Genomic DNA, 27,445 nt, shown 5'->3' on the forward strand with positions numbered 1-27,445 from the left:
CTTTAACTAGTTCCCAGTTCCTTAGCATTTCTTTTATATAAATCATATCTTTTGATTTAATCATAGGGAGGCAGTGTGAGTGTGATCTTTTAGGACTCAATCATTAGACGACCTGGGTTCAGATTCCACTTTTGTAACTTAACGGCTCTGTGTCTTCGGGCAGCTTACTTAACCACTCTGTGCCTTGGTTTCCCTATCTAAAATAGGAATAAAATAGTACTTACCTCCAGTCCTTCATAGGGTTGTTCTGAGCGTTAAACGAGTTCTTACATGTAAAGCACTAAGAAAGCTTGTATTAGAGTAAGAGTTAGCTATTATGGTATGTTGAAATGCTGCTGTGAAATCAGAGTTCCATTCCTAGAGAAATTCTGTAATATGTTTCTTGTCACTAACTGACTTAGTTTCCTACTGAAAATTGGCTCTCCATAGTTACAGATAATCAATATAAAATAATGGTATAAATGACTTCTTTTAAGATTCTAATCAGAATCTGAAAACTCGTGACATAATACTTTTTTTTTAATGTCTTATTAGATCGTTTTTACTAGATTTTTGAGCTACAGTTGACACAAAATGAACTGCACATTTTTTAAATGTAAAATTTTATCAGTTTTGATTAATATATACACTCCTGTGAAACCATAACCACAATCAAAATAGTAAGTATATCCAGTACCTCCAAAAGTGTTTACTCATGCTCCTTTGTACTCCATCCCTCCCACCCCTTCCTGCCCCATCTCAAGGCACCACTGATCTATTTTCTGTCACTAGAGATTTGTTTGTATTTTCTAGAGTTGTTTTTTTTTAATAAATGGGATCATATAGTATATATTCTTTTTTTGTCTGGCTTCTTTCATTCAGCATAATTATTTTGAGATATATCCATGCTATTGCTTGCAATAGTAGTTCATTCTTTTTTATTGTTGAGTAGTGTTCTATTATATGTTTATACCACAATTTGTTTATCCATTCACCTGTTGATGTACATTTGGGTTGTTTCCAGTTTGGAGCTATTAAAAATAAAGCTGCTGTTCAAAAATAACACGTTTTTGAATGGGTGTATGGTTTCATTTATCTTGGGTAAATTCCTAAGAGTAGAATGGTTGGGTCATATGCTACATGTTGGTTTAACTTTGTAAGAAACTGCCAGCTGTTTTCCAAAATGGCTGTATCATTTTACCTTCCCACTGCCAGTGTATGAGAGTTATGGTTGCTTCTCGTCCGTGACAGTACTTGGTAGTTTTAATTTGAGCCATTTAACGTGTGTGTAATGGTTTTTAAGTGTTTTTGTTTTTTTAACATCTTTATTGGAGTATAATTGTTTTACAATGTTGTGTTAGTTTCTGCTGTATAACAAAGTGAAAAAAAAATGGAATGCTTCACGAACTTGCGTGTCATCCTTGTGCGGGGACCATGCTAATCTTCTCTGTATCGTTCCAATTTTAGTATATGTGCTGCCAAAGCGAGCACTAAGTGTTGTTTTAATTTACATTTCTCTGATGATTAATGATGTTGACCATTATTTCAATGTACTTATTTACCGTTGTATATCTTCTTTGGTGAAGTGTCTATTCACACCTTTTGCCCATTTTTTAAAAATTAAGTTGTTTTCTTACTGAGTTTTGAGAGGTTCTTATGTATTCCAGATACAGGTTCTTTATCAGATATATGCTTTGCAAAGATTTTCTTCCAGTCTGTGGCTTGTCTTTTTATTCCCTTAACAGTGTTTTTGAATTGTAGAAGTTTTAAATTTTGATGAAGCCCTGTTTATCCATTTCTTTTTATGGATTGTGCTTTTGGTGTCGTATCTAAAAAAATCTTTGCCTAACCCAGGTCACAAAGATTTTGTCCAATTTTATTTTTCTAGAAGTTTTGTAGTTTTAGTTTTTGTTTTTGTTTTTTTTGTCTGTGTTGGGTCTTCATTGCTGCTTGTGGCTTTCTCTAAGTGCAGCAAGCGAGGGCTACTCTTCCTTGCGGTGCTCAAGCTTCTCATTGTGGTGGCTTCTCTTGTTGCAGAGCACAAGCTCTAGATGCGTGGGCTTCAGTAGTTGTGGCATACGGGCTCTGTAGTTGTGGCTTGTGGGCTCTAGAGCACAGTCTCAGTAGTTGTGGTGCATGGGCTTAAGTTGCTCTGCAGCATGTGGGAGCTTCCCGGACCAGGGCTCGAACCCACGTCCCCTTCATTGGCAGGCAGATTCTTAACCACTGCGCCACCAGGGAAGTCCTAGTTTTAGGTTTTATATTTACGTCTGTGGTCCATTTTGAGTACTTTTTGTAAATGGTGTGAAATATGGATTGCAGTTTTTTGGGTTTTGGTGGCTTTTTTTTGGCATATGGGTATCCAGTTTTTCCAGCACTGTTAGTCAGAAAGACTGTCCCTTCTCCACTGAATGGCCTTCACATGTTCATAAATTTCAGTTGTTCACATTTTGTGGGTCTATTTCTGTACCTTCCATTCTGTTCCATTGATCTGTTTATCAGTCTTGACTCCAGTACTACATCATTTTGATTACTGTAGCTTTATAATGAATCTTGAAATCAGGTAGTATTAGCCCTTCTGCTTTGATTGTTTTCAACATTGTTTTGACCATTATAGGTCCTTTACGTTTCTATATGAATTTAAGAATTAGCTTATCAAATTTTAGAGAAGAAAGCTTGCTGAGATTTTGATTGGGATTTCACTGAATCTGTAGTTCAATTTAGGGAGATTTGATATCTTAACAGTATCAAGTCTTTGAGCCATGAAAGATCTTTAAGTTAATAAGGGTCTTTTAATTTCTCTCAGCAATATTTTATAGTTTCCAATACATAAGTCTTTCATTAGATTTGTCCCTAAGTACTTTATATTTTCTGTACTCTTATAATTTTTAAAAATTTTAGTTTGTGATCATTTGTTGCTAACATATAAAAATACAGTTGATTATAGATTCCATTGAATTTTCTACATAGACTATAGATACAGTTTTACTTCTTCCTTTCCAATCTGAATGTCTTTTATTTCCTTTTCTTCCTTGATTGCACTGGCCAGAACCTCTGCTACGGTTTTGAGCAGAAGTGACAAAAGCAGATGTGCTTATGTTGTTCATAATCTTAGGTGGGAAGTGTCCAGTTTTTCACCATTAAGTCTCATGTTACTATGGGTTTTTCACAGATGTCCTTGGTCAGGTTGAGAAAGTTCCCTTCTATTTCTAGTTGGTTGTTTTTAAGGAGTTTTGTGTCTGTTCATAAGATACTTGGTCTCTAGTTTTCTTTTCTGATAATGTCTTTAGTTTAGATTAGTATCAGTGTAACGGTAGCCTCATAGAGTGAGTTGATAAAAAATCCGTCTCCTTCAGTTTTCTGGCAGTGTGTGTAGAATTGGTATTACTTCTTAAGTATTTGATAGAATTCACTCATGAAGCCATCTGGGCTTGGGGGATTTTTAACTACAAATTCAGTTTCTTTAATAAATACAGAGATTTTCAGGTTATCTATTTTTTCTTGCTGTGCTTTCATAACTTGTTTCTTTCAAGGAACTTGTCCATTTCATCTTGTCAAATATAGGCATAAAGTTATAATACTTTCTCAATATCCTCTTCATATTTGCAGACTCTCTAGTATTGTCACCTCTCTTTTATGATATTGGCATAATTTGTTATTAGGGACATGTGTTTTGGGTTCTTAAGTACTTTTGATTAACTGACCCCTTTATCATTATGAAATGAACATTTTTATGCCTGCTAATATTATTTTCCCTAAAAATCTGCTCTCTGACATTGAAATAGTCAATTTAACTTTCTTTCGATTAGTGTTAGAATGGTATATTTTTTCCTCATCCTTTTGCTTTTAACCTATTTGTGTTTTTATACTTAAAGTACATTTTTTGTAGGCAGCATGTAATGATATAATTCCTTTTTTTATCCTATCTAACAATCTCTGGCTTTAAGTTTGCATTTAATGAGATTATTGCTCCAGTTGGGTTTAATTCTGTCCTCTTGCTATTTGTTGTCCTGTCTAGTATTTGTTCCCCTTTACCTTGTTTTCTGCTACTTTTTCTATTGAGTATTTTCTGTCTTCTCTGTTGGCTTATTAGCTATAACTGGACTTTACCCCTCAGAGAATATGATTTAATTGATTTACTAGGGGTGGGCCCAGTTATGATTTCTTGAAGTATGTATGAACCACTGGACTAGATGATCTCTATAGTTCACTTCCAGTTTATTAGCTATGTGCCCATAAGTTATTTGACCTCTCTTAATTTCCTCATCTACAAAATGGGTATGATAAAATGTATCTATCTAGAAGTTAAAAGTTTTAAATATTTTGAATAGTATTAATATGTTCATATGATTCAAATTTCAAAAGGTACAGAAGACTCAGTATATACTGTTTTATACTTTTTTGATTTTTTCATTTTTTAATAGAAAACAAATTATAAATAAATTGTAAATAGATAATTTAAGTACAATTCAAAACACCATTCTGAGAATAGTTTGAAAAGGTTTTTTATCCTCCCAACTATTCAAAACTTTCTTGTCAATATGATTTACATTTTAATTTTTAAATTTACTGTGTTATATTTGTACTTTCTAAAGGAAAGTAAAAAATATGTCTGATTTTTACAGTTCACAGTAGGATTTTTCAGGTTGACTTCAGAACGCTAGTATAGCTTATGAAATCACCTTAATGCATTTATTTTTGTGCTTTTTTCCACAGGTTTTGATTCCCACCATGGCTATCACACAGTTTCGGTTATTTAAAGTTTGTACCTGCCTAGCAACAGTATTGTCATTCCTAAAGAGATTAATATGCAGGTAAAGAAATTTTATGTTCAAATTGACCTGGTTATCTTCTTGCTGATTTTAGATACAGTCATAACTACAAAAAGGCAGGACATATTATATTTAAGCTAAATATCTTGATTACAATATTCATTTATTAATCTCTAGTATTTTTTATAATTTTTTCAGATTTTTATATATTTTTTCAGATCTAGAAAGTACAGGTTCAGTTCTTTTCTTTCAAATTCTTACATCTTCCATTAAAATAACATTCTTAGTACTATAGAATTTCAGAGATAAACTAACTTTCATTGTTGTAATCATCAGAAAGTTTTTATGTACACAATTGTTTTATTATCAGGATGTTTTAAGATGGTTAGGTGGAATTGGGCATAGGTATTTCTTTTTTTTTTCTTTTTTGTTTTTTTCTTTTTATTTATTTTTGACTGCGTTGGGTCTTTGTTGCTGTGTGCAGGCTTTCTCCAGTTGTGGCGAGCGGGGACCACCCTTCTTTGTGGTGTGCGGGCCTCTCATTGCGGTGGCCTCTCCCGTTGCAGAGCAAGGGCTCTAGGTGCGCGGGCTTCAGTAGTTATGGCTTGCAGGCTCTAGAGTGTAGGCTCAGTAGTTGTGGCGCACGGGCTTAGTTGCTCTGCGGCATGTGGGATCCTCCGGAACCAGGGCTCACACCCCTGTCCCCTGCACTGGCAGGCAGATTCTTAACCACTGTGCCACCAGGGAAGCCCCCATAGGTATTTCTTTACATACTACATTATGAGTGTTATTTTTATGTTAAAAAAAAAAAAAAAAAAACTTTTAACAGAGAAACCCCAAACAGAATAGATTTTTTTTTTTGTCTCTTAAATAATATTCCAGAATGTACAGGTAGTCCAGGGTAGATAAGTCCTTCTGCTTCAGTAAGTCATTCAGAGACTCAGATTCCTTCTATTTTATCATACTACCAGACCCTAGAGCTGTAGTTCCTAAACCGTATGCCAAGGTACTTCAGGGCTTGCATTACACTCACGGGGTACTGTAGGATACTTTAAATTTTCCAACAAAACACAATGAATGTGATGGTGTCTATTAAACGCTAAACAAACTGTTGGCTCAGGGTAGTTCACATTTGCAACATTAGATCCTGCAGTATGTTTTGATGATGTTCTTGAATATTTGAGATAAGTTTTTGTTTACTTGTATTTTGGGTGACTTATCTTTGCAAAGCTAGGTTGTAATTAAAAGCAAGTACTAAACCAAAATTAATATGGAACAGAAAATAAGGGTGAGTCCAAGGCTTGAGAAGCTGTGCAGTATCCAACAGGCACACACATTCCATTAATAAGTAATTGTGGTTATTAAAGAGTGAAATCAACATATTATTTTTTCTTTAAATTCATATGTATTTTTTTCTAATGGCTACTAAGCAGATAGGACATACATAAGTATTGAATTGTTCGGGCCCAACTACTTAATCAGTGGAATTGTTAGGTATTTCTTTTGGCCTAGGAGTACTGTGAAAAAAGTACCCACACAGTAAGAGTAGGATAGAATAAAAGAGGAAATGGAGGGCAACCAGCTCTTTTTTTTAGTGGATATGATTTAGAAGTTACACACAATTCTGTTCACAGCCTATTATCCAGAGCTTAGCCACCTAGCTGCAAGGGAGGCTAGGAAATGTAATCTCAAGCTAAATGGCCATTTTATGACTACTAAAACTCTGAAGATTAAGTGGCATTGAATTTATTGTTAGAAGTAGCATAGGCAGAAAAAAACTAGGTTAAAGCAGGATGAGTATGGGTATTAATGCCAGGAGGCTGGAGGTTAAAAAGAAGTAGTTGTGTTAACAGTGGTGATAAATTATAGGTGTTTTTCTCTTTGCATCTGTTATTTTCTAAAACTTTTGTTGAATATAGATTACTTTTAGTATAAGATACTGCATTTGATTTAAAAATATTAAGGACATTTCTGTTGTCACTATGAACTTCTTTTGTCAACATAAATATGTTTAGGATTGATTGTATGTTCAGTTTTAAAGAAAACTGACCCTTTGTTAGAATAAGCTTTTCTTGTCAGAAAGAGCCTAGATCATGTGGTCTAAAATACCAGGTTTACATCATAAATTTAGTAGTAGACTGTATTACTTTTTTATTCATCCTTTAAACAAAGTACGATTTCTAAACTTAGCTGACTTTACCAACTGGTTCTAAGCAGATGCTTCATAGATTATTTGAAATGAAGCAAGTGACTAACCATTTATAATAGCTACCATTTTTTAATGTCTTACTAAAAAGCAGGCACAGTCTAGTGTCTAGCTACTTTAAATGTCAGTTAAATCCTCACAACAACCTTGCAGAGGTAGGTTTGAATACCTGCCTTTTACAGATGAGGATACTCAGGCTGAATGATAGATAATTCTAACTAGATTCATAATTAATAGAAGTAACATTGAAAACCATGGTTTACACAGATTCCATAGCCCATGCTTTTAACAACTCTGTGACAATGCGTATCTTCTTTAATATAGTACTTTTCCCACTAATCCTTAAAACTTGTTGGGTACAGTTTATAGTTCAACCCAGTGATTTTCAAACCTCTTAATAGTTTAATAGTAATCTTAATGAGAAACCAACTATGTAAAACAAAAGCCAGGCCACCCTGTTTAAAACAGCATAGGTATCCGAGAGCTTCACTTACGGAATTCACAGTACTCTTAGGAGCATGGTTTGAAATCAGTTTGTGTTTTTGTTTTTGGCTTTATATTCCTCCTGAGTTTGACTATAATTCTGAATCCTAAGCCAAAAAGCCGTTGTGTTATCCTGTCCAGTATTTTTAAAATATTTAAAAGATATTTGATATATGCCTTTTCTTTTCATATCTTAACAAACAATTGTTAATTATTAAAATAAATAATTCAAAAATTGAAAAAGACCTTCTCTTATAAGCCTTAAGTTACTGTCCGTAGTGCTTTTACCCATGCTTGTTTTGGTAGTTTCTTGAAATAAAGTATTTCATTTTTGTTTTAGATCTGGCAGAGGACGGAAATTAAGTGGAGACCAAATAACTTTGCCAACTACAGTTGATTATTCATCAGTTCCTAAGCAGGTAAATTTTTTTTTGAATGTTGAATAAGTGTTCCAGAACCATATTTTTCAAACTGGATTGCCGACCATTAGCATGTCATGAAATTAATTTGGTAGTCAGGGTCAGGATTTTTATTGTTGTTATTAAATTTTTTTATTCTAAAATTTTTATTTTGTTCTTTATTTTCTGTTTCTTTGCTGAGGTTTTCTTTTTTATTGGTTTTAAGAGTGTTTGCTATTGCTTATTAGAGCATTTTTATAATAACTATTTTAAAGTCTTAGATAATTCCAACATTTATATCATCTTGGGGTTTGTGTCTGTTGATTGACTTTTTCCATTCAAGTTGAGATTTCTTCATTGTTCATTTGCAGGTTACTTCATGGATATGTTGAATATTATGTTTGGGACTCTATCTTATTTAAATACTATAAAGAATGTTATTATTTATTATTTTATCAGGCAATAAACCTGGTTAAGGTTAGATTGCAAGTTCCAAGTCTCCTTCTGTGGGCTGTAATTTTGTCAGTTCAATTTTTAAAGCAAAAAAGTTTTCTTTTGTTTTGTTGTTTGTTTGTTTTTAATGGGTAGAACAGAATGTCTAACTCACAGAATATTTCTTTTAAACTTTTCATCTAGTTTTGGTATGTGGTATAAAATTTGTATTTTCCCATTGTTCAAAAAAGTTTGAATAACCAATGTTTTAGAAAGCTCATTTTTCTAATAAATGATGAATTTTGTGGCTGACAATATTGATCATTTAAATTTAGACAGATGTTGAAGAGTGGACTTCCTGGGATGAAGATGCACCCACAAGTGTAAAGATTGAAGGAGGGAATGGGAATGTGGCAACACAGCAAAATGCTTTAGAACAACTGGAACCTGACTATTTTAAGGACATGACACCAACTATAAGGAAAACCCAGAAAGTATGTGAAAGATTTGTGCTTTTTGAGATTAAACTATTAAACCGCTCTTCAGATTCCTATAATTAAAATTAGTATAATTAGTATTTGTTAGAAAACCTATTTCTAATTAGCAATTATGTTTTCTGTCATGTTAAAGAAGCTTATATATTCAAGTGACCTGGACATAGATCTAGTAAATTGTACCCCCAAGTCTTTTAAAATTGTGTCTAAGCATTTATAGAAATCCTACTGTATGTCAGATTCTAGACTCCAGTCTCTGCTATGGAGACTAAGCTGGATAAGATACAGTTCTAACCTTAAAAGATTAGTTCACAGTTCAGTGATGTCTACAAACTGTTAAGTAGTTTCCATTGTTTATAACCATTATCAAACTGATGCAAGGCTCTGAGAACTTAGTGTAATTGTTGTGGGTTTGTGTAGTCATCCACACTTTATTTTATCCCTTTTGAGTTATATAGTTATATATGGACAATCACTTAAAGATGCAGGGAATTATTAGAAAAAGAACAATGGCTGAGTATTTTCCTTTCTCTTTATCAAAATAGTACATGTACATTTGAAAGTTGTTTTTAAATTTATTTATTTATTTATTTATTTTTGGCTGCGTTGGGTCTTCGTTGCTGCACACGGGCTTTCTCTAGTTGCGGCGAGCTGGAACTACTCTTCATTGCGGTGCACGGGCTTCTCATTGCGGTGGCTTCTCTTGTTGCGTAGCACGGGCTCTAGGCGCGCGGGCTTCAGTAGTTGTGGCACATGGGCTCAGTAGTTGTGGCACACGGGCTTAGTTGCTCTGTGGCATGTGGGATCTTCCTGGACCAGGGCTCGAACCCGTGTCCCCTGCATTGGCAGGCAGATTCCTAAGCATTGTGCCACCAGGGAAGTCCCTGAAAATTGTTTTTAAATCAAAGAATATAGAAGAGCTTATAATGAAAAGCAATAGACTTCTGCCCCATCATTCTTCATACCAGTTCTACTTCCTAAAAGCAGCCACCCATAACTTTTTCTGTTTGGGCTTCTGGCATTTTTCATCATATCTGTATATAGTATTCTTATATTGCTGTCTTGATTTACCAATCACAGATATTGTCCACTGACTGCATACTATGGTAAACGGGGGTTTATTTCGTACCACCTTACCCCTCTTACCCCCTTTTCAAATACTGTAATGTTTTTATTCCAATCTACCTCATCAGTCATCCTGCTGTTTTCAAAAGAAAAAAATACTTAAAGTTCCATTGTTCAATCAAGCATAGAAAATATTTTTTATAAATATAAAATGAGGACATTATTTGTTCCACAATTCTCTAATAGGGTTTTTCACCCTCTTCTACCTTCCAGCCAGTTTCATCTGTATATTTATTTTTAGATTTTCAAGGCTGATAACATTTACATACTGTAATCATAGTTGTTTTTGTGGAGTTGTCCAAATGCATTAAGTTGTATATTTTTCAAGGAGTTTTAAGTGAATTTCTTAGTAGATGAGTACCTTTTGATTTTGAAAGTCTATTTTGCTGCTCTTAATAGGAACTCAGTATATTACAATAGTACCCTAATAAATTAGTTAGAGTGAAAATGCTTTTAAGCTACAAAACTAATCCTACTGGCCTGAAAGAGCTAATGTATTCACAGATACCCACATGCTTAGAGAACTGGTTATACTTCTGGTAGGATATGATACATATTCTTGTTTAATACAGTGCCTAAAAATGCCTAATTATATTTTGGGGGGTCCAGGGAAAGTAGGGAAAGAGGAAAGAGGAAGAGGAAAATTTATTGTTTTAGAAAAAAGTGAAATATAATTTTTCTTAGTATGCAACTGATTTGTGTGACAGTTGCCTAAGAATTTTGGTGCTCTTTATAGACTTTAAAAAAAATTTTTTTTACATTGTAAATTTTAAAAGAAGAAAGGTAGAACATATTTTAAATAATTATAAAATGCTTTGGTCAGTTAATTTGTCTGTGTTTATATAGTGATGTGTAAAATGTTCCTATAATTCTCTTTTGATTAATCTTTCAGATCATTATTAAGAAGAGAGAACCATTAAATTTTGGCATCCCAGATGGTAGCACAGGTTTCTCTAGTAGACTAGCAGCTACACAAGATATGCCTTTTATTCATCAATCTGTAAGTATGCTAATGGTATCTAGGCAAGAGATTTTTTTTCATTTCTATTTTATTAAAAGAAGAAGAAAAAAATTAAAATGAATTGAACATAGTATTTGTATGACTTTGAAACAGGTTTAGCAGATCAAGAGAGGTTACCAATCCTATTCTTTTATGAGATTATAAATTACATCAGATATTAAGATCAGGGTCCATTGTACACATAAAAGATAGAGACAAAAATGTTATTTAAAAATATGACCTTTACATTTTTAAGTCTTTTGTCATTTACAGACAGTTCTGGGTGTACTCTGATGCTTTTGCAAAAATGTTCCTATAAAAGGGTTTCATCTTCAAGGAATTCATGGAAGAGACTGACAAGTACAGGTTTCTGGTAACTGACTATACTGCTGAACTTGAATGAATAAGCATTTTCAGAACTCTAATGGAAAACTGATGAATTCATTAAAGTGCTAACAAAAGATCAAGATGAAAAAAAAATTAATTACATGGGACTGAATGAACTGATGAGGATGATTATAATTTTTGTGACTTTCTGTTTGAATAAAAAAAAAAAAATCCCACAAGGACTCAGAGGCAAAAAATATACAAATCAATTTTCACTGCAAAGTAAAGGAGCTGTTAACAGTGGAGGATTACTGGACTGAATGTCAATATTATGACATAGTATGAGTGTGTTTCGTGTTTGGTAATTGCAGTCATTGTTGCTTTTGTTGTGGTCATCCATTTACAATGCTTGGTGTCAGTTTATTTATCTCTTGTAAAAAATAAAATACAGTGTGTGTGTGTGAAAAAAAAATATATATGACCTTTAAAGAGATTACCACTAAAATTTAACCTTAATAGCAGGTTATTTTTAAGTAAGTTATGAATTGTTTCCCTAGTAGAGTATATTTACATTTAATGTGTGGTTTAACTTAAAATAGATTTGACTTAAATACAACACTTCTAAGGACAAAAGTAGTGAGGAAAGTATATAACTGTGATTTTCAACCTTGGAGGCTATCAGAATCAGCTTTGAACTTTTCCTTTTTTTTTTTTTTTTTTTTTGTTGATATAGAGATGTCACATTTAATTTATTTGAAACAAATTTAAGGGAAAAATCATTGTGGAAACTCTCCTATAAATGACTGAAATTCTTATATCAAACTAAGTCATTTTTTTATCTAGTGTTGATATGAGAAAACTCTTTTCTCGGTAGAAGTGCTCTATTTTTTAAATTAGCTCCATAAATCTCTACATTCCTTCCAACTGATTAAGACAAGTTCACATTTGAAATATGAGGAGTCTGAAATGGAAGTCGAAGGTACTCAACAGTATATAAAGTACTTTCTAGACTAAAAGCTTTCCTTAGAACTGCGATATAAAAGGCAGTGACTAAATATATAAAATGATAGCCAGATTACCAATAAGTGTACGTCTCAAACACAAATCATTACTTTGCATTTAGGGAAGAAAAGTATTAAATTCTTGCATCTTGCTTAACGTTCAACCTGCTTATGTAAGTAGATGTTGGCTTTTTGGTTTTATTTTTTTAATTCAAACAGAAAGTCACAAAAATTAAAATCATCCTCATCAGTTCACTCAGTCCCATGTAATTAAGTTTTTTTCATCTTGATCTTTTGTTAGCACTTTAATGAATTCATCAGTTTTCCATTAGAGTTCTGAAAATGCTTATTCATTCAGTTCAGCAGTATAGTCAGTTGCCAGAAACCTGTGCTTGTCAGTCTCTTCCGTGAACTCCTTGAAGATGAAACCCTCTTATAGGAACATTTTTGCAAAAGCATCAGAGTACACCCAGAACTGTCTGTAAATGACAAAAGACTTAAAAATGACCACGGTTAAAGATTTGATGAAAGTTCATGATAATGCAATTCACAAGGAAAATTAGTTATTTCTGAGATATACATTTTAAAGTAATAACTAGAATTATGACTTATAACATTATACCAGAACGTATAAGATTTTTAGGAATTTCATGTAATGTCTGAAACATTTATATTAACATATTTCCATACAAATAACCCAAAGAAAGTTTAGTATTAGTGTTTTTTTGTTTTTTTTTTAATTACTTTATTTCATTTAGTTTTGGCTGCATTGGGTCTTTGTTGCTGCGCGCGGGCTTTCTCTAGTTGTGGCGAGTGGGGGCTACTCTTCGTTGCGGTGCGAGGGCTTCTCATTGCAGTGGCTTCTCTTGTTGTAGAGCACGGGCTCTAGGCGCGCGGGCTTCAGTAGTTGTGGCACGTGGGCTCAGTAGTTGTGGCTTGCGGGCTCTAGAGCACAGGCTCAGTAGTTGTGGCACACGGGCTTAGTTGCTCCACGGCATGTGGGATCTTCCCGGACCAGGGCTTGAACCCGTGTCCCCTGCATTGGCAGGCGGATTCTTAACCACTGCGCCACCAGGGAAGTCCTAGTATTAGTTTTTGTTTTTTTGTTTTTTATAAATTTATTTATTTATGGCTGTGTTGGGTCTTTGTTGCTCTGCACAGGCTTTCTCTGGTTGTGGCGAGTGGGGGCTACTCTTTGTTGCAGTGCGCAGGCTTCTCATTGCTGTGGCTTCTCTTCTTGCGGAGCACTGTGCCACCAGGGAAGCCCTTTTTTGTTTTTAAATTTTTTAATTTAATTTAATTTATTTTTTTATACAGCAGGTTCTTATTAGTCATCAATTTTATACACATCAGTGTGTACATGTCAATCACAATCGCCCAATTCAGCACACCACCATCCCCACCCCCCCGTGGCTTTCGCCCCTTGGTGTCCATACGTTTGTTCTCTACATCTGTGTCTCAACTTCTGCCCTGCAAACCGGTTCATCTGTACCATTTTTCTAGGTTCCACATGCATGCATTAATATACGGTATTTGTTTTTCTCTTTCTGACTTACTTCACTCTGTGTGACAGGCTCCAGATCCATCCACGTCTCAACAAATGACTCAATTTCGTTCCTTTTTATGGCTTGATCGTACACCATGATCAAGTGGGATTTATCCCAGGGATGCAAGCAAAATATATACAATATTCCATTGTATATATGTACCACTACTTCTTTATCCATTTGTCTGTCGATGGGCATTTAGGTTGCTTCCATGACCTGGCTATTGTAAATAGTACTGCAGTGAACATTGGGGTGCATGTGTCTTTTTGAATTATGATTTTCTCTGGGTATATGCCCAGTAGTGGGATTGCTGGATCATATGGTAATTCTATTTTTTGTTTTTCAAGGAACCTCCATACTGTTCTGCATAGTGGCTGTATCAATTTACATTCCCACCAATAGTTCAAGAGGGTTCCCTTTTCTCCACACCCTCTCCAGCATTTGTTGTTTGTAGATTTTCTGATGATGCCCATTCTAACTGGTGTGAGGTGATACCTCATTGTAGCTTTGATTTGCATTTCTCTAATAATTAGTGACATTGAGCAGCTTTTCATGTGTTTCCTGGCCATCTGTATGTCTTCTTTGGAGAAATGTCTATTTAGGTCTTCTGCCCATTTTTGGATTAGGTTGTTTCTTTAATATTGAGCTGCATGAGCTGTTTATATATTTTGGAGATTAATCCTTTGTCCGTTGATTCGTTTGCAAATATTTTCTCCCATTCTGAGGGTTGTCTTTTCGTCTTGTTTATGGTTTCCTTTGCTGTGCAAAAGCTTTGAAGTCTCATTAGGTCCCATTTGTTTATTTTTGTTTTTATTTCCATTACTCTAGGAGGTGGATCAAAAAAGATCTTGCTGTGATTTATGTCAAAGGGTGTTCTTCCTTTCTTTTCCTATAAGAGTTTTATAGTGTCTGGTCTTACATTTAGGTCTCGAATCCATTTTGAGTTTATTTGTGTGTATGGTGTTAGGGAGTGTCCTAATTTCATTCTTTTACATGTAGCTGTCCACTTTTCCCAGCACCACTTATTGAAGAGACTGCCTTTTCTCCATTGTATATCCTTGCCTCCTTTGTCATAGATTAGTTGACCATAGATGAATGGGTTTATCTCTGGGCTTTCTATCTCGTTCCGTTGATCTATGTTTCTGTTTTTGTGCCAGTACCATATTGTCTTGATTACTGTAGCTTTGTAGTACAGTCTGAAGTCAGGGAGTCTGATTCTTCCAGCTCCATTTTTTTCCCCCCCTCAGGATTGTTTTGGCTATTCGGTGTCTTTTGTGTCTCCATACAAATTTTAAGATGTTTTGTTCTAGTTCCATAAATAATGCCATTGGTAATTTGATAGGGTTTGCATTGAATCTGTAGATTGTTTTGGGTAGTATAGTCATTTTCACAATATTGATTCTTCCAATCCAAGAACATGGTATATCTCTCCATCTGTTGGTATCATCTTTAATTTCTTTCATCAGTGTCTTATAGTTTTCTGCATACAGGTCTTTTGTCTCCCTAGGTAGGTTTATTCCTAGGTATTTTATTCTTTTTGTTGCAATGGTAAATGGGAGTGTTTCTTTAATTTCTCTTTCAGATTTTTCATCATTAGTGTATAGGAATGCAAGAGATTTCTGTGCCTTAATTTTGTATCCTGCAACTTTACCAAATTCATTGATTAGCTCTAGTAGTTTTCTGGTGGCATTTTTAGGATTCTTTCTGTATAGTATCATGTCATCTGCAAACAGTGACAGTTTTACTCCTTTTCCAATTTGTATTCCTCTTATTTCTTTTTCTTCTCTGATTGCCATGGCTAGGACTTCCAAAACTATGTTGAATAATAGTGGTGAGAGTGGACATCCTTGTCTTGTTCCTGATCTTAGAGGAAATGCTTTCAGTTTTTCACCATTGAGAATGATGTTTGCTGTGGGTTTGTCATATATGGCCTTTATTATGTTGAGGTAGGTTCCCTCTATACCCACTTTCTGGAGAGTTTTTATCATTAATGGGTGTTGAATTTTATCAAAAGCTTTTTCTGCATCTCTTGAGATGATCATATGGTTTTTCTTCTTCAATTTGTTAATATGGTGTATCACATTGATTGATTTGCGTATATTGAAAAATGCTTGCATCCCTGGGATAAATTCCACTTGATCGTGGTGTATGATCCTTTTAATGTGTTGTTGGATTCTGTTTGCTGGTATTTTGTTGAGGATTTTTGCATCTATATTCATCAGTGATATTGGTCTGTAATTTTCTTTTTTTGTAGTGTCTTTGTCTGGTTTTGGTATCAGGGTGATGGTGGCCTCATAGAGTGAGTTTGGGAGTGTTCCTTCCTCTGCAATTTTTTGGAAGAGTTTGAGAAGGATGGGTGTTAGCTCTTCTCTTAATATTTGATAGAATTCACCTGTGAAGCCATCTGGTCCTGGACTTTTGTTTGTTGGAAGGTTTTTAATCACAGTTTCCATTTCATTACTTGTGATTGGTCTGTTCATATTTTCTATTTCTTCCTGGTTCAGTCTTGGAAGGTTATACCTTTCTAAGAATTTGTCCATTTCTCCCAGGTTGTCCATTTTATTGGCATAGAGTTGCTTGTAGAAGTCTCTCAGGATGTTTTGTATTTCTGCAGTGTCTGTTGTAACTTCTCCTTTTTCATTTCTAGTTTTATTGATTTGAGTCCTCGCCCTCTTTTTCTTGATGAGTCTGGCTAATGGTTTATCAATTTTGTTTATCTTCTCAAAGAACCAGCTTTTAGTTTTATTGATCTTTACTATTGTTTTCTTTGTTTCTATTTTACTTATTTCTGCTCTGATCTTTATGATTTCTTTCCTTCTGCTAAGTTTGGGTTTTGTTTGTTCTTCTTTCTCTAGTTCCTTTAGGTGTAAGGTTAGATTGTTTATTTGAGATTTTTCTTGTTTTTTGAGGTAGGCTTGTATAGCTGTAAACTTCCCTCTTAGAACTGCTTTTGCTGCATCCCATAGGTTTTGGATCATCATGTTTTCATTGTCATTTGTCTCTAGGTGTTTCTTGATTTCCTCTTTGATTTCTTCAGTGATCTCTTGGTTATTTAGTAACGTATTGTTTAGCCTCCATGTGTTTGTGTTTTTTACGTTTTTTTCCCTGTAATTCATTTCTAATCTCATAGCGTTGTGGTCAGAAAAGATGCTTGATATGATTTCAGTTTTCTTAAATTTACTGAGGCTTGATTTGTGACCCAAGATGTGATCTATCCTAGAGAATGTTCTGTGCGCAGTTGAGAAGAAAGTGTAATCTGCTGTTTTTGGATGGAATGTCCTTTAAATATCAATTAAATCTATGTGGTCTCTTGTGTCATTTAAAGCTTCTGTTTCCTTATTTATTTTCATTTTGGATGATCTGTCCATTGTTGTAAGTGAAGTGTTAAAGTCCCCCACTATTACTGTGTTACTGTCGATTTCCTCTTTTATAGCTGTTAGCAGTTGCCTTATGTATTGAGGTGCTCCTATGTTGGGTGCATATATATTTATAATTGTTATGTCTTCTTCTTGGATTGATCCCTCGATCATTATGTAGTGTCCTTCCTTGTCTCTTGTAACATTCTTTATTTTAAGGTCTATTTTATCTGATATGAGGATTGCTACTCCAGCTTTCTTTTGATTTCCATTTGCATGGAATATCTTTTTCCATCCCCTCCCTTTCAGTCTGTATGTGTCCCTAGGTCTGAAGTGGGTCTCTTGTAGACAGCATATGTATGGGTCTTGTTTTTTTTTGTTTTTTTTTTTAAATGGTATCTCCTTTATTTATTTATTTATTTATTTATTTATTTATTTATTTATTTATTTATTTATTTATTTATTTATTTATTTATTTATGGCTGTGTTGGGTCTTCGTTTCTGTGCGAGGGCCCTCTCTGGTCGCGGCAAGTGGGGGCCACTCCTCATCGCGGTGCGCGGACCTCTCACTCTCGCGGCCTCTCTTGTTGCGGAGCACAGGCTCCAGACACGCAGGCTCAGCAATTGTGGCTCACGGGCCTAGTTGCTCCACGGCATGTGGGATCTTCCCAGACCAGGGCTCGAACACGTGTCCCCTGCATCGGCAGGCAGACTCTCAACCGCTGCGCCACCAGGGAATCCCCATGGGTCTTGTTTTTGTATCCATTCAGCAAGCCTGTGTCTTTTGGTTGGAGCATTTAATCCATTCACGTTTAAGGTAATTATCGATATGTATGTCCTATGACCATTTTCTTAATTGTTTTCGGTTTGTTTTTGTAGGTCCTTTTCTTCTCTTGTGTTTCCCACATAGAGAAGTTCCTTTAGCATTTATTGTAGAGCTGGTTTGGTGGTGTTGAATTCTCTTAGCTTTTGCTTGTCTGTAAAGCTTTTGATTTCTCCATCGAATCTGAATGAGATCCTTGCCGGGTAGAGTAAACTTGGTTGTAGGTTCCTCCCTTTCATCACTTTAAGTATATCATGCCACTCTCTTCCGGCTTGTAGAGTTTCTGCTGAGAAATCAGCTGTTAACCTTATGGGAGTTCCCTTGTAGGTTATTTGTCATTTTTCCCTTGCTGCTTTCAATAATTTTTCTTTGTCTTTAATTTTTGCCAATTTGATTACTGTGTGTCTTGGCGTGTTTCTCCTTAGGTTTATCCTGTATGGGGCTCTCTGCGCTTCCTGGACTTGGGTGTCTATTTCCTTTCCCATGTTAGGGAAGTTTTCGACTATAATCTCTTCAAATATTTTCTCTGGTCCCTTCTCTCTCTCTTCTCCTTCTGGGACCCCTATAATGCGAATGTTGTTGTATTTAATGTTGTCCCAGAGGTCTCTTAGGCTGTCTTCATTTCTTTTCATTCTTTTTTCTTTATTCTGTTCTGCAGCAGTGACTTCCACCATTCTGTCTTCCAGGTCACTTACCCGTTCTTCTGCCTCAGTTATTCTGCTATTGATTCCTTCTAGTGTAGTTTTCATTTCAGTTATTGTATTGTTCATCTCTATTTGTTTGTTCTTTAATTCTTCTAGATCTTTGTTAAACATTTCTTGCATCTTCTCGATCTTTGCCTCCATTCTTTTTCCGAGGTCCTGGATCATCTTCACTCTCATTATTCTGAATTCTTTTTCTTCAAGGTTGCCTATCTCCACTTAATTTAGTTGTTTTTCTGGGGTTTTATCTTGTTCCTTCATCTGGTACATAGCTCTCTGCCTTTTCATCTTGTCTGTCTTTCCGTGAATGTGGTTTTTGTACCACAGGCTGCAGGATTGTAGTTCTTCTTGCTTCTGCTGTCTGGCCTCTGGTGGATGAGGCTGTCTAAGAGGCTTGTGTAAGTTTTCTGATGGGAGGGACTGGTGGTGGGTAGAGCTGATTGTTGCTCTGGTGGGCAGAGCTCAGTAAAACTTTAATCCACTTGACTGTTGATGAGTGGGACTGGGTTCCCTCCCTGTTGGTTGTTTGGCCTGAGGCAACCCAACACTGGAGCCTACCTGGGCTCTTTGGTGGAGCTAATGACAGACTCTGGGTGGGCTCACGCCGAGGAGTACTTCCCAGAACTTCTGCTGCCAGTGTCCTTGTCCCCACCGTGAGCCACAGCCTCCCCCCGCCTCTGCAGGAGACCCTCCAACACTAGCAGGTAGGTCTGGTTCAGTCTTCCCTTGGGTCACTGCTCCTTCTCTTGGGTCCCGATGCACACACTACTTTGTGTGTGCCCTCCAAGAGTGGAGTCTCTGTTTCCCCCAGTCCTGTCGAAGTCCTGCAATCAAATCCCACTGGCCTTCAAAGTCTGATTCTCTAGGAATTCCTCCTCCCGTTGCTGGACCCCCAGGTTGGGAAGCCTGACGTGGGGCTCAGAACCTTCACTCTAGTGCATGGACTTCTGTAGTATAAGTGTTCTCCAGTCTGTGAGTCACCCACCCATCACTTATGGGATTTGATTTTACTGTGATTGCGCCCCTCCTACCGTCTCATTGTGGCTTCTCCTTTGTCTTTGGATGTGGGGTATCTTTTTTGGTGAGTTCCAGTGTCTTCCTATCGATGATTGTCCCTTTGAACTTTTTCAAACACATCACTGTCCAAACCCCTCCCCAGACCCTAGCTTTTAAGTATGTTTTGATTGCTTAATTATTGATTAGTAATTATTGACTGCTTGATTACATTAGTTATCCATTGTTGTATAACAACCCCACACTTAGTGGCTTGAACAACAATAAATATTTTTTTTATCTCATAGTTTCTGTGGATTAGGAATCCAGGGTGGCTAAACTGGGTGGTTCTGGCTCAGGGTTTCTCATGAGTTTCCAGGCAAGTCATGAGCTGAGGCTGTGGTTATCTGAAGGCTCCGCCGGCATTGGATGATTCATTTCAAAGGTGATCACTTACTTGCCTGACAGATTAATGCGGGTTGGTTGTACAAAGCCTCAGTTCCTTGCCATGGACTTCTCCATAGGGCTGCTTGAGTTTCCTTACGATGTAATAACCACTGACTTTCCCAGAACAAATGATCACTGAGAAAAAGAGTGGAGCACATGCAGGGGTAAAGCCACAATGCCTGTTTATGACTTAGTCTTATAAGGGAAACACTGTCTCCTCCACTTTATTTTACTCATTGGAAGCTAGTCACTAAATCCAGCTGACATACAAGGGAAGAGGAATTAAGCTCCACCTCTTGAAGGAGTGTCAAAGAATTTGCAGATATAGTTTTAAACCACCACTTCTATCTGTTCATCTTTCTTTCTTTTTTTTTTTTTTTTTGCTTAACTTCACAGGTACTTCTTAGACCCCTCTCCCAGAGGGTTCCATGTTTATATGTGTTTTTAATTCATTGATCAAAAACTGTTCCTACTAATGCCAGATGCTGTGCTGGGTGCTGGTAATATAGTAGAAAGTTAGCAAAACAGGCAGGGTCCTTTCCTCAGAAGAATGCATTCTAATGGGGGAGGCACAATGTTAAATAAATGATCATACACATAAATATTAAAAATTTTGATAACTCTTATGCAGTTACATGATGTTTTGAGAGCATAATAATACCACAGATACTTCTCTAAAAGAGCATAGCATCATAATGTTTAGTTTTTTATTTTATATTTCTGAATTTAAAACTTTGTTTGTTCCATATTGGTAAAGTGGTTCAAACCTCCTCAGTGAATTAGTACATTTGCCACCTAGCTGTAATAATGTTATTATAACACTAATATAGCTTATTATAAAGTTATACACATGTCACAGCTTAAAGAGTTTGGAAGAGGTAAATATGGTAGAAGGAGAATGTTTCCAATGCTGTTTCCAGATATTTCCCCGCCAACCAGACAAAATAAAGGGGCATTACCTAGGAGAGAATGGTAATCTACTGCACTTTGTTCTCTACACCAAAATATCTTATTACCCATTCCACAAATTAGATTTTTCTTTTAAATTGCACATTCTTTTTGGAATTTATCATTTGTACTGTTGTGATAGCTCTTTTTATACTAAGGATATTAACTCTTTTCTGTCATCTTTTACAATTTTCACTTTGTTATCGGCTTTATAATTTAGTTTGGATGTTTTTGATGGGCAGATGTATTTAGTTTTTAATGTAGCAAATCTGTTAATTAAAACTTTCTCTTTTTTACTTAGAAGACCATCTCTACTAAAGGATCAGATACTCTTTTTTTTATGGTCTTAGTCGTTTCACCTTTTTTGTATCTAAATGTTTTATACACTAAAAGTCAAACACCTCAGTGGAAAAATGGATAAATTTACAAATAAGAAATAGACATAACCTGATAACATGAAGAAAAGTTTGATCTTACTAGTTCTCAAAGAAATTCAAAGTAAAATAACAAGACACCATTTTAAATCTTAACATATTAGCAAAGATAGAAAAAGAAGGCAATTAACTACTCGTATTGACAAAAATACAAGGGAACAAGACTTCCACCTACTTCTGTCAGGAGAATAAGTTGGTATAACTTTTCAAGAGAGTCATTCAGTGACTTTGAAAATCCTTTTCTTTGATTTAGCTAGTTTACTTTTAGAAATTTACATTAAACATACAATCAGAAATATTTTTTTTACATTTTTTAACAGAGGATTGTATCTCATTTATGGTTAAGAGCAGAAAATTCAACACATTTTATTTCGGTTTTAGGTCTAAGTACTCAAAAGAGAATATAATAAATCTTCGTTACAGCTTGGGGCCAGTTATTTTATGCATGTAATTATTTCCCCACAAACTAAACATTCCAGAATGAGCATTTTCATTGTTTGTGGAAGGAAAAAGTGAACTTTTAGAGGTCTGGCCTGGGGAACAGTAGAAGGTAGTGTGGCCAGCCCGATGGTATCAAGTAAGTAAGACAGGCAAAAGGAAGCACAGTATAGAAGAAGTACTCCAATAAAGAGTAAATTTTGCCTGACCTGTCATTTTTGCCTGGGACCCAGACAGTAACTGCCACTGAAAAATCTAGAAAACTACTTGTGCTTAAATGGAGATGACTGTGCTAGTTTGGAAACTTTGGTTCTTCCAGTTCATCTCCCCAGCACAGAGTAGTCCAGCCAAGCATCTCTAATCCAGCCTGGGATCAGTCTGTCTCTTCTCCTTCCTCCAACCCGCACTCCTTCTTCTTACTGAAAAGACAACAGAGAGAACAAATGTTCTATTCTTGTCTATTCCAAACTAAAGTAGGCAAAAAAAGAAAAGTTAATATAAAAGGAATATCCTTTAAAACATAAAATAGGAAGAAAGCTGGACTTGCCAGGACTGTTGAGTACGGAAGGTCATGCGTCTCAGGAAATCCCTCAGTTCCAGGCAAACCGGGGGCAATCATTTGAGCCTATATAGGATGTGGTAAGAAAGTGGAGAAGATACAGGGCAATGACAAGGTCTGAGTTATGCTTTAAAAGATACTCTTCTTGGGCTTCCCTGGTTGCGCAGCGGTTAAGAATCCACTCCCAATGCAGGGGACATGGGTTTGAGCCCTGGTCTGGGAAGATCTCACATGCCACAGAGCAGCTAAGCCCGTGCACCACAACTGTGGAGCCTGTGCTCTAGAGCCCGCGAGCCACAACTACTGAAGCCCGCGCATCTAGAGCCCGTGCTTCACAAGAAGAGAAGCCACCACAATGAGAAGCCCACGCATTGCAACAAAGAGTAGCCCCCGCTCACTGCAACTAAGAAAGCCGCGCGCGCAGCAATGAAGACCCAACGCAGCCAAAAATTAAATAAATAAATAAATAAAATAATAAATTCTTTAAAAAAAAAAATACTGTCTCGACCACTGAGTGGAAAAAGGGTGGCTCTTGACCATTGTAATTTTGCTTTGCTTTGTTTTATTGTAGCCTGAATTAGGTGACTTGGATACCTGGCAGGAAAATACCAATGCATGGGAAGAAGAAGAAGATGCGGCCTGGCAAGCTGAAGAAGTTCTGAGGTATTTGAGTAATATTTACACTGCAGCCTGAGTAGAAGAACTGGTTTTGTTCATGTTGCATTTAAGGTCAAGAAAGCTTATTCTGCAAATGTTGTATTTTTCGTCATTCTCATTTGAACCTTGATAATATGGGATAGTTTTTTTGTATTTCAGACTACATATGCTATTTTATATGATTAAAACCTCACAGAAACCAACAATTTAAAGCAATATAGATACAAAAGAATAATTTATTAATGGAGAATGAGATCTTTTACATATATACATCATATTGAACTATATGCTTTATACTTCATTCCCTATAAAATATATTTATCTCTTGAAATGTCCTACTGTGAAATGTGAGTCACAACAATGTATTTTCTCTAGGTCAGAAATTATACCTTTAGTTTTGTTTCCCCGTGGTCTAGCATAGTGCCAGCACTGATCATTTGAATATAGCAGTGAATAGCACTGCTATTTGAAAATAACTTGTACTGCACTCTACATTTGTATGTGTATTTCTATTTATGTACTTGAAAGCCCTGAGGTAGATAACATAAGTCATATACTTACTGCCTACTCTACAGAAAATATTATCCTGGAGGTTTTCAAGTTTGCTTTTGTTGGTTATGTTCTTATTTCTTTGTTTTTGTGGGCAGTAAACTTAATTCTTGCTACTACCACATTAGGTCAAAGAGTAAAAAGAAAATTTACCTTGAGAGAGTCTGTGACTGTCATCACTGATGAAAACTCAGATATGTAAATGTATCTAAATTACTTTTGCATTTTTCAAGATGATAAAGTAAAATATAGCAATGTGTTTTTTTCAAATACGGTTTTTATAATTGGGATAGAAAATGAATTACTCTTTATTTGACTATCTTAACGAAACAACTGATTTCATTTTTGTATTGTCCTTTCCTGTCTTTACCGATAAATTATAATTACCTTGAACAACCAGCAGAGGGTGTAGTTAAATAACTGGGAGTTAAGGCTGACCTTTTTTTGATCTTGTCCTTAACTGTTTTCAGCATTTTTTTTTAAACAGGAAGGGGTCACATTACAAAAGTCAGTAAAGTTGTGAGAGTTTTAAATATTTAGTTCCTGCTTGACAATTATTCAGTATAAAGGAAATAGTTTTAAAATTGTAAACATTTATGTTGCATGGATTGTCAAAAAAGGTGTCACTTATTTTTTTATTTTTTATTTTTTACTCTATTTCTTTTGGATAAATCATAGATACAGAAGTCTGGGTATTTTAGAACATTTTGGGGATTCTAGTGATGATTGGTGTCATCAACCACAAGGATAAAGGAAAGAGCTATTCATTTTGAATCCAGTAATCTTAATGACAACACTGTAGAGTTTATGAGTTCACAAGTAGCTGAACATTCACTGAACAAAAACCTTTTCTTTTTCACCCTATCTTCTTTCACCCTGAACAAAACAAGACCAAAAAACTCAAACTTAGTGCTTTTGATACGACAGCTTGGGAGAGGGAGCCTATTAGTCAGTAATAGACATGTTTCTTGCTTCAAGTTGCATAAGTAGAGCCAAAAACACCTGGAGGCTTCCATATGTTGTTACCGCCCCCAGGATAACACTGAGAATTTTAAAAGTGTATCCATAATCCATAGCCTCTAACCTAGCCTGTTTCCCATTGCCACTTTAAATACTACCAGTACTATGATCAGTATCATTAAGGAAAAAGATTCTGGTACCTTAGTGATTCCAGACATGTATCTGGACAGGAAAAATATATTTTGTCTGCATTAATGTCTAAGTTGCTTCTTGTACCAGAAATATTAATTGTTGATGTTTATATATCAGCTAGTAACTAGGTCAAAGCTCGATTATCTTTTTTGTTTGTAACCTAGCCAGCCCTTTTCAATTCCTTTTCTCTTTCTTTTTTTGCCCCAGACATTTTGATGTTTTTAGTGCAGATATCAGTTTTGCTTGAAAGTGAGCAGAGCCAGTGAAAACTAGATTTTTTAAAACTATTCTTTTGAAATTTTAGTTTATTGATGGTGACGGTCAAAATGTTGCCTAAAATAAGTCTCTCTACTTTCTTGAATTTTGGTCATCCATACCTCTGCTTACTCCCATTTGTAAGTATGATTGAGAAGTGTATATACATTTCACTCACTATAGCCAGCTTTGAGCTGTCCCATATATGGGAAATCCACACTAGATTTTTCTATATATAATCCAGTGTTGCCTATCTGCTGCCCAGCTGTGCCCTGCAGCTTCCTTCTTCAGCCTTGTGTGCTTCTTGACTTACTTTCTCATATCCTAAACCTTCAGACCCAGGACCAGCTTCTGCTCTTCTTTCTCCTATTTCATCACCACACTCCTACTCCCACTTCCCGTACAAATCAGTCAATAAGATAGAGCACTTAGATGTGGAATCTAAAATATGACACAAATGAACCTATCTACGAAACAGAAACAGACTCACAGACGTAGAGAGCAGACTTGTGGTTGCCGGGCGGGGGTGGGGGTGGATTGGGACTTGGAGGTTAGCAGATGCAAACTAGTATATATAGAACGGATAAATGACAAGGTCCCGATTGTATATTACACAGACGATAGTCAATATCCTGTGATAAACCATAATTGAAAAGAATATTTTAAAATGTATATATACATAACGGAATCACTTTACCATATAGTGGAAATTAACAGAACATTGTAAATCAACTATACTTCAATTTTAAAAAATCAATAAATATAGAGGGGTTTAGTGATTCTAGATCAGTGGAGTTAGGGAGGGACTGGGGGAAGGTATTTCATAATGTGTAATTAGTAAATACCCACCATTCTGCCCCTTCATTAGTAGAGCTAGTCAAATCTTTAAATAGATTTCTAACTTCTAGTTGGAAGTCATGTCTTAAGTTTCCATTTTCTCTTTGTGCTCTGTACATCTGTGTTCTTGACATCCTTTAGCTGACTGTTTTTAACTATTACAATAACAGAATATTTAATCCTAAATATCAGGCTTTTCTGAATGGTACCAAAAAGAAGGTGTGGTCCAATGGAAGTAGTGTTTTAGTGAAAATAATCTGAAGAAGAGGGATCAGGAGATGTGGGTTCTTAACCTTAATCTTATGACTTTGGACATTTCACTTAACCTGAATGCCCCATTTTACTTATTTTTAAAACAGAGATAATACCTTTTTTATTTTGCAAGTCATGTTCTAAAGATTAAAAAAAATACTGTTCTTGAAAATCTTTGAAATTTCAAAGCAGTGAGAAGAATGAAGACTTTTTAAACTTAAATTTGATGATAGTAAAAGGGCAGTGCTGTTTTCTTTCTGGAATTTATTTGCCATTTTACCTGTGTAGTGTTTTCTAAAAGTAAAAATACGAATATGTTTCTTTTCAGGCAGCAGAAGATAGCAGACAGAGAAAAGAGAGCAGCAGAACAACAAAGGAAGAAAATGGAAAAGGAAGCACAGCGGCTAATGAAGAAGGAACAAAACAAAATTGGTGTGAAACTTTCATAACAAAATGTCCTTCAGATGCATAGTGCCAGTGGGAGAAATGTGAGCTCCACAACCCAAGCAACATTTGTATGGAGCTAAGAGTATTTTCAGAATGCAAATACAGTGCTTGATTTTAATGCATTCATCAGGCCATACAGGACACTAGGATTCTCTCAAAGTCCCTTGAACTCTTGGTGATTGAGACTCAAAGAACAAAAAAGACTTGTGAGACAATATTTTCTTCAACATGTTCCAACTGTAAGACAATTGTTTGCTGTAGAGAAATTATTACAAATGGAATATATCAGTACCTCTTCAAGCTAGTGTTTCTAGCTAATTAAATGGGTGTAAATTTTATGGTGGGAAAGAACTCTGCTGTCTATAATGCTTTCCTTCAATGTGCATAATGATAAAATAAATAATTTTAAATATTCTTTTGTTTCCATGATTACCTGACCTAAATCAGACAAACTTGCAGAGCTTTAACTTCTTATTTTTGTTGTCAGAAGCTGGTATTGGCACACATTTCCTTTAACTTGAACTGGTATTCATTAGGGATCTGATAATTTCGGTTTTCAAGAAAATGACATTAAATGCAATAATTTTATTTATTACAAACATTTTGTACATCATTGTTTTCTTTTAGATGGTGTTGTAATGTTATACATATTTGTCATTTATATTACATGTATAAACATATTGAAAATCAGCTTAAATGGCAAATTTGTTTTACGTTATTATAACTTGTGAGTTTTAGAAGCTAGTATTAGTAGTTTTTCCCTGTCGTTGTAGATTTTAAGATGTTATGGTATCTTTAAGTACCTTAGCTCCTCCCCACCAAAAGGCATTAAT

At 35.5% G+C, this 27,445-nt stretch overlaps 1 protein-coding gene and 1 non-coding gene across 2 annotated transcripts in view; one reads left to right on the top strand and one right to left on the bottom strand.

The window, feature by feature from the left end:
• The window catches only part of EBAG9 (estrogen receptor binding site associated antigen 9), a 32,356-nt gene extending 5,175 nt beyond the window's left edge, over nucleotides 1-27,181 (top strand). The window contains 6 exon segments of the mRNA XM_068525509.1: nucleotides 4,696-4,793; nucleotides 7,781-7,859; nucleotides 8,606-8,764; nucleotides 10,782-10,889; nucleotides 23,035-23,126; nucleotides 26,494-27,181. Coding sequence (XP_068381610.1) covers nucleotides 4,696-4,793; nucleotides 7,781-7,859; nucleotides 8,606-8,764; nucleotides 10,782-10,889; nucleotides 23,035-23,126; nucleotides 26,494-26,614 — 657 coding nt within the window. The 3' untranslated portion in view covers nucleotides 26,615-27,181.
• On the bottom strand, nucleotides 1,364-1,470 carry LOC137751645 (U6 spliceosomal RNA). Its single transcript, XR_011070895.1, has one exon. It is a non-coding gene; the product is annotated as a U6 spliceosomal RNA (small nuclear RNA).
• Nucleotides 27,182-27,445: the final 264 nt, after the last annotated feature.

This window comes from Eschrichtius robustus, chromosome 17, assembly GCF_028021215.1.
Source record: "Eschrichtius robustus isolate mEscRob2 chromosome 17, mEscRob2.pri, whole genome shotgun sequence".
In the NCBI taxonomy this organism is placed as follows: Eukaryota; Metazoa; Chordata; class Mammalia; order Artiodactyla; family Eschrichtiidae; genus Eschrichtius; species Eschrichtius robustus.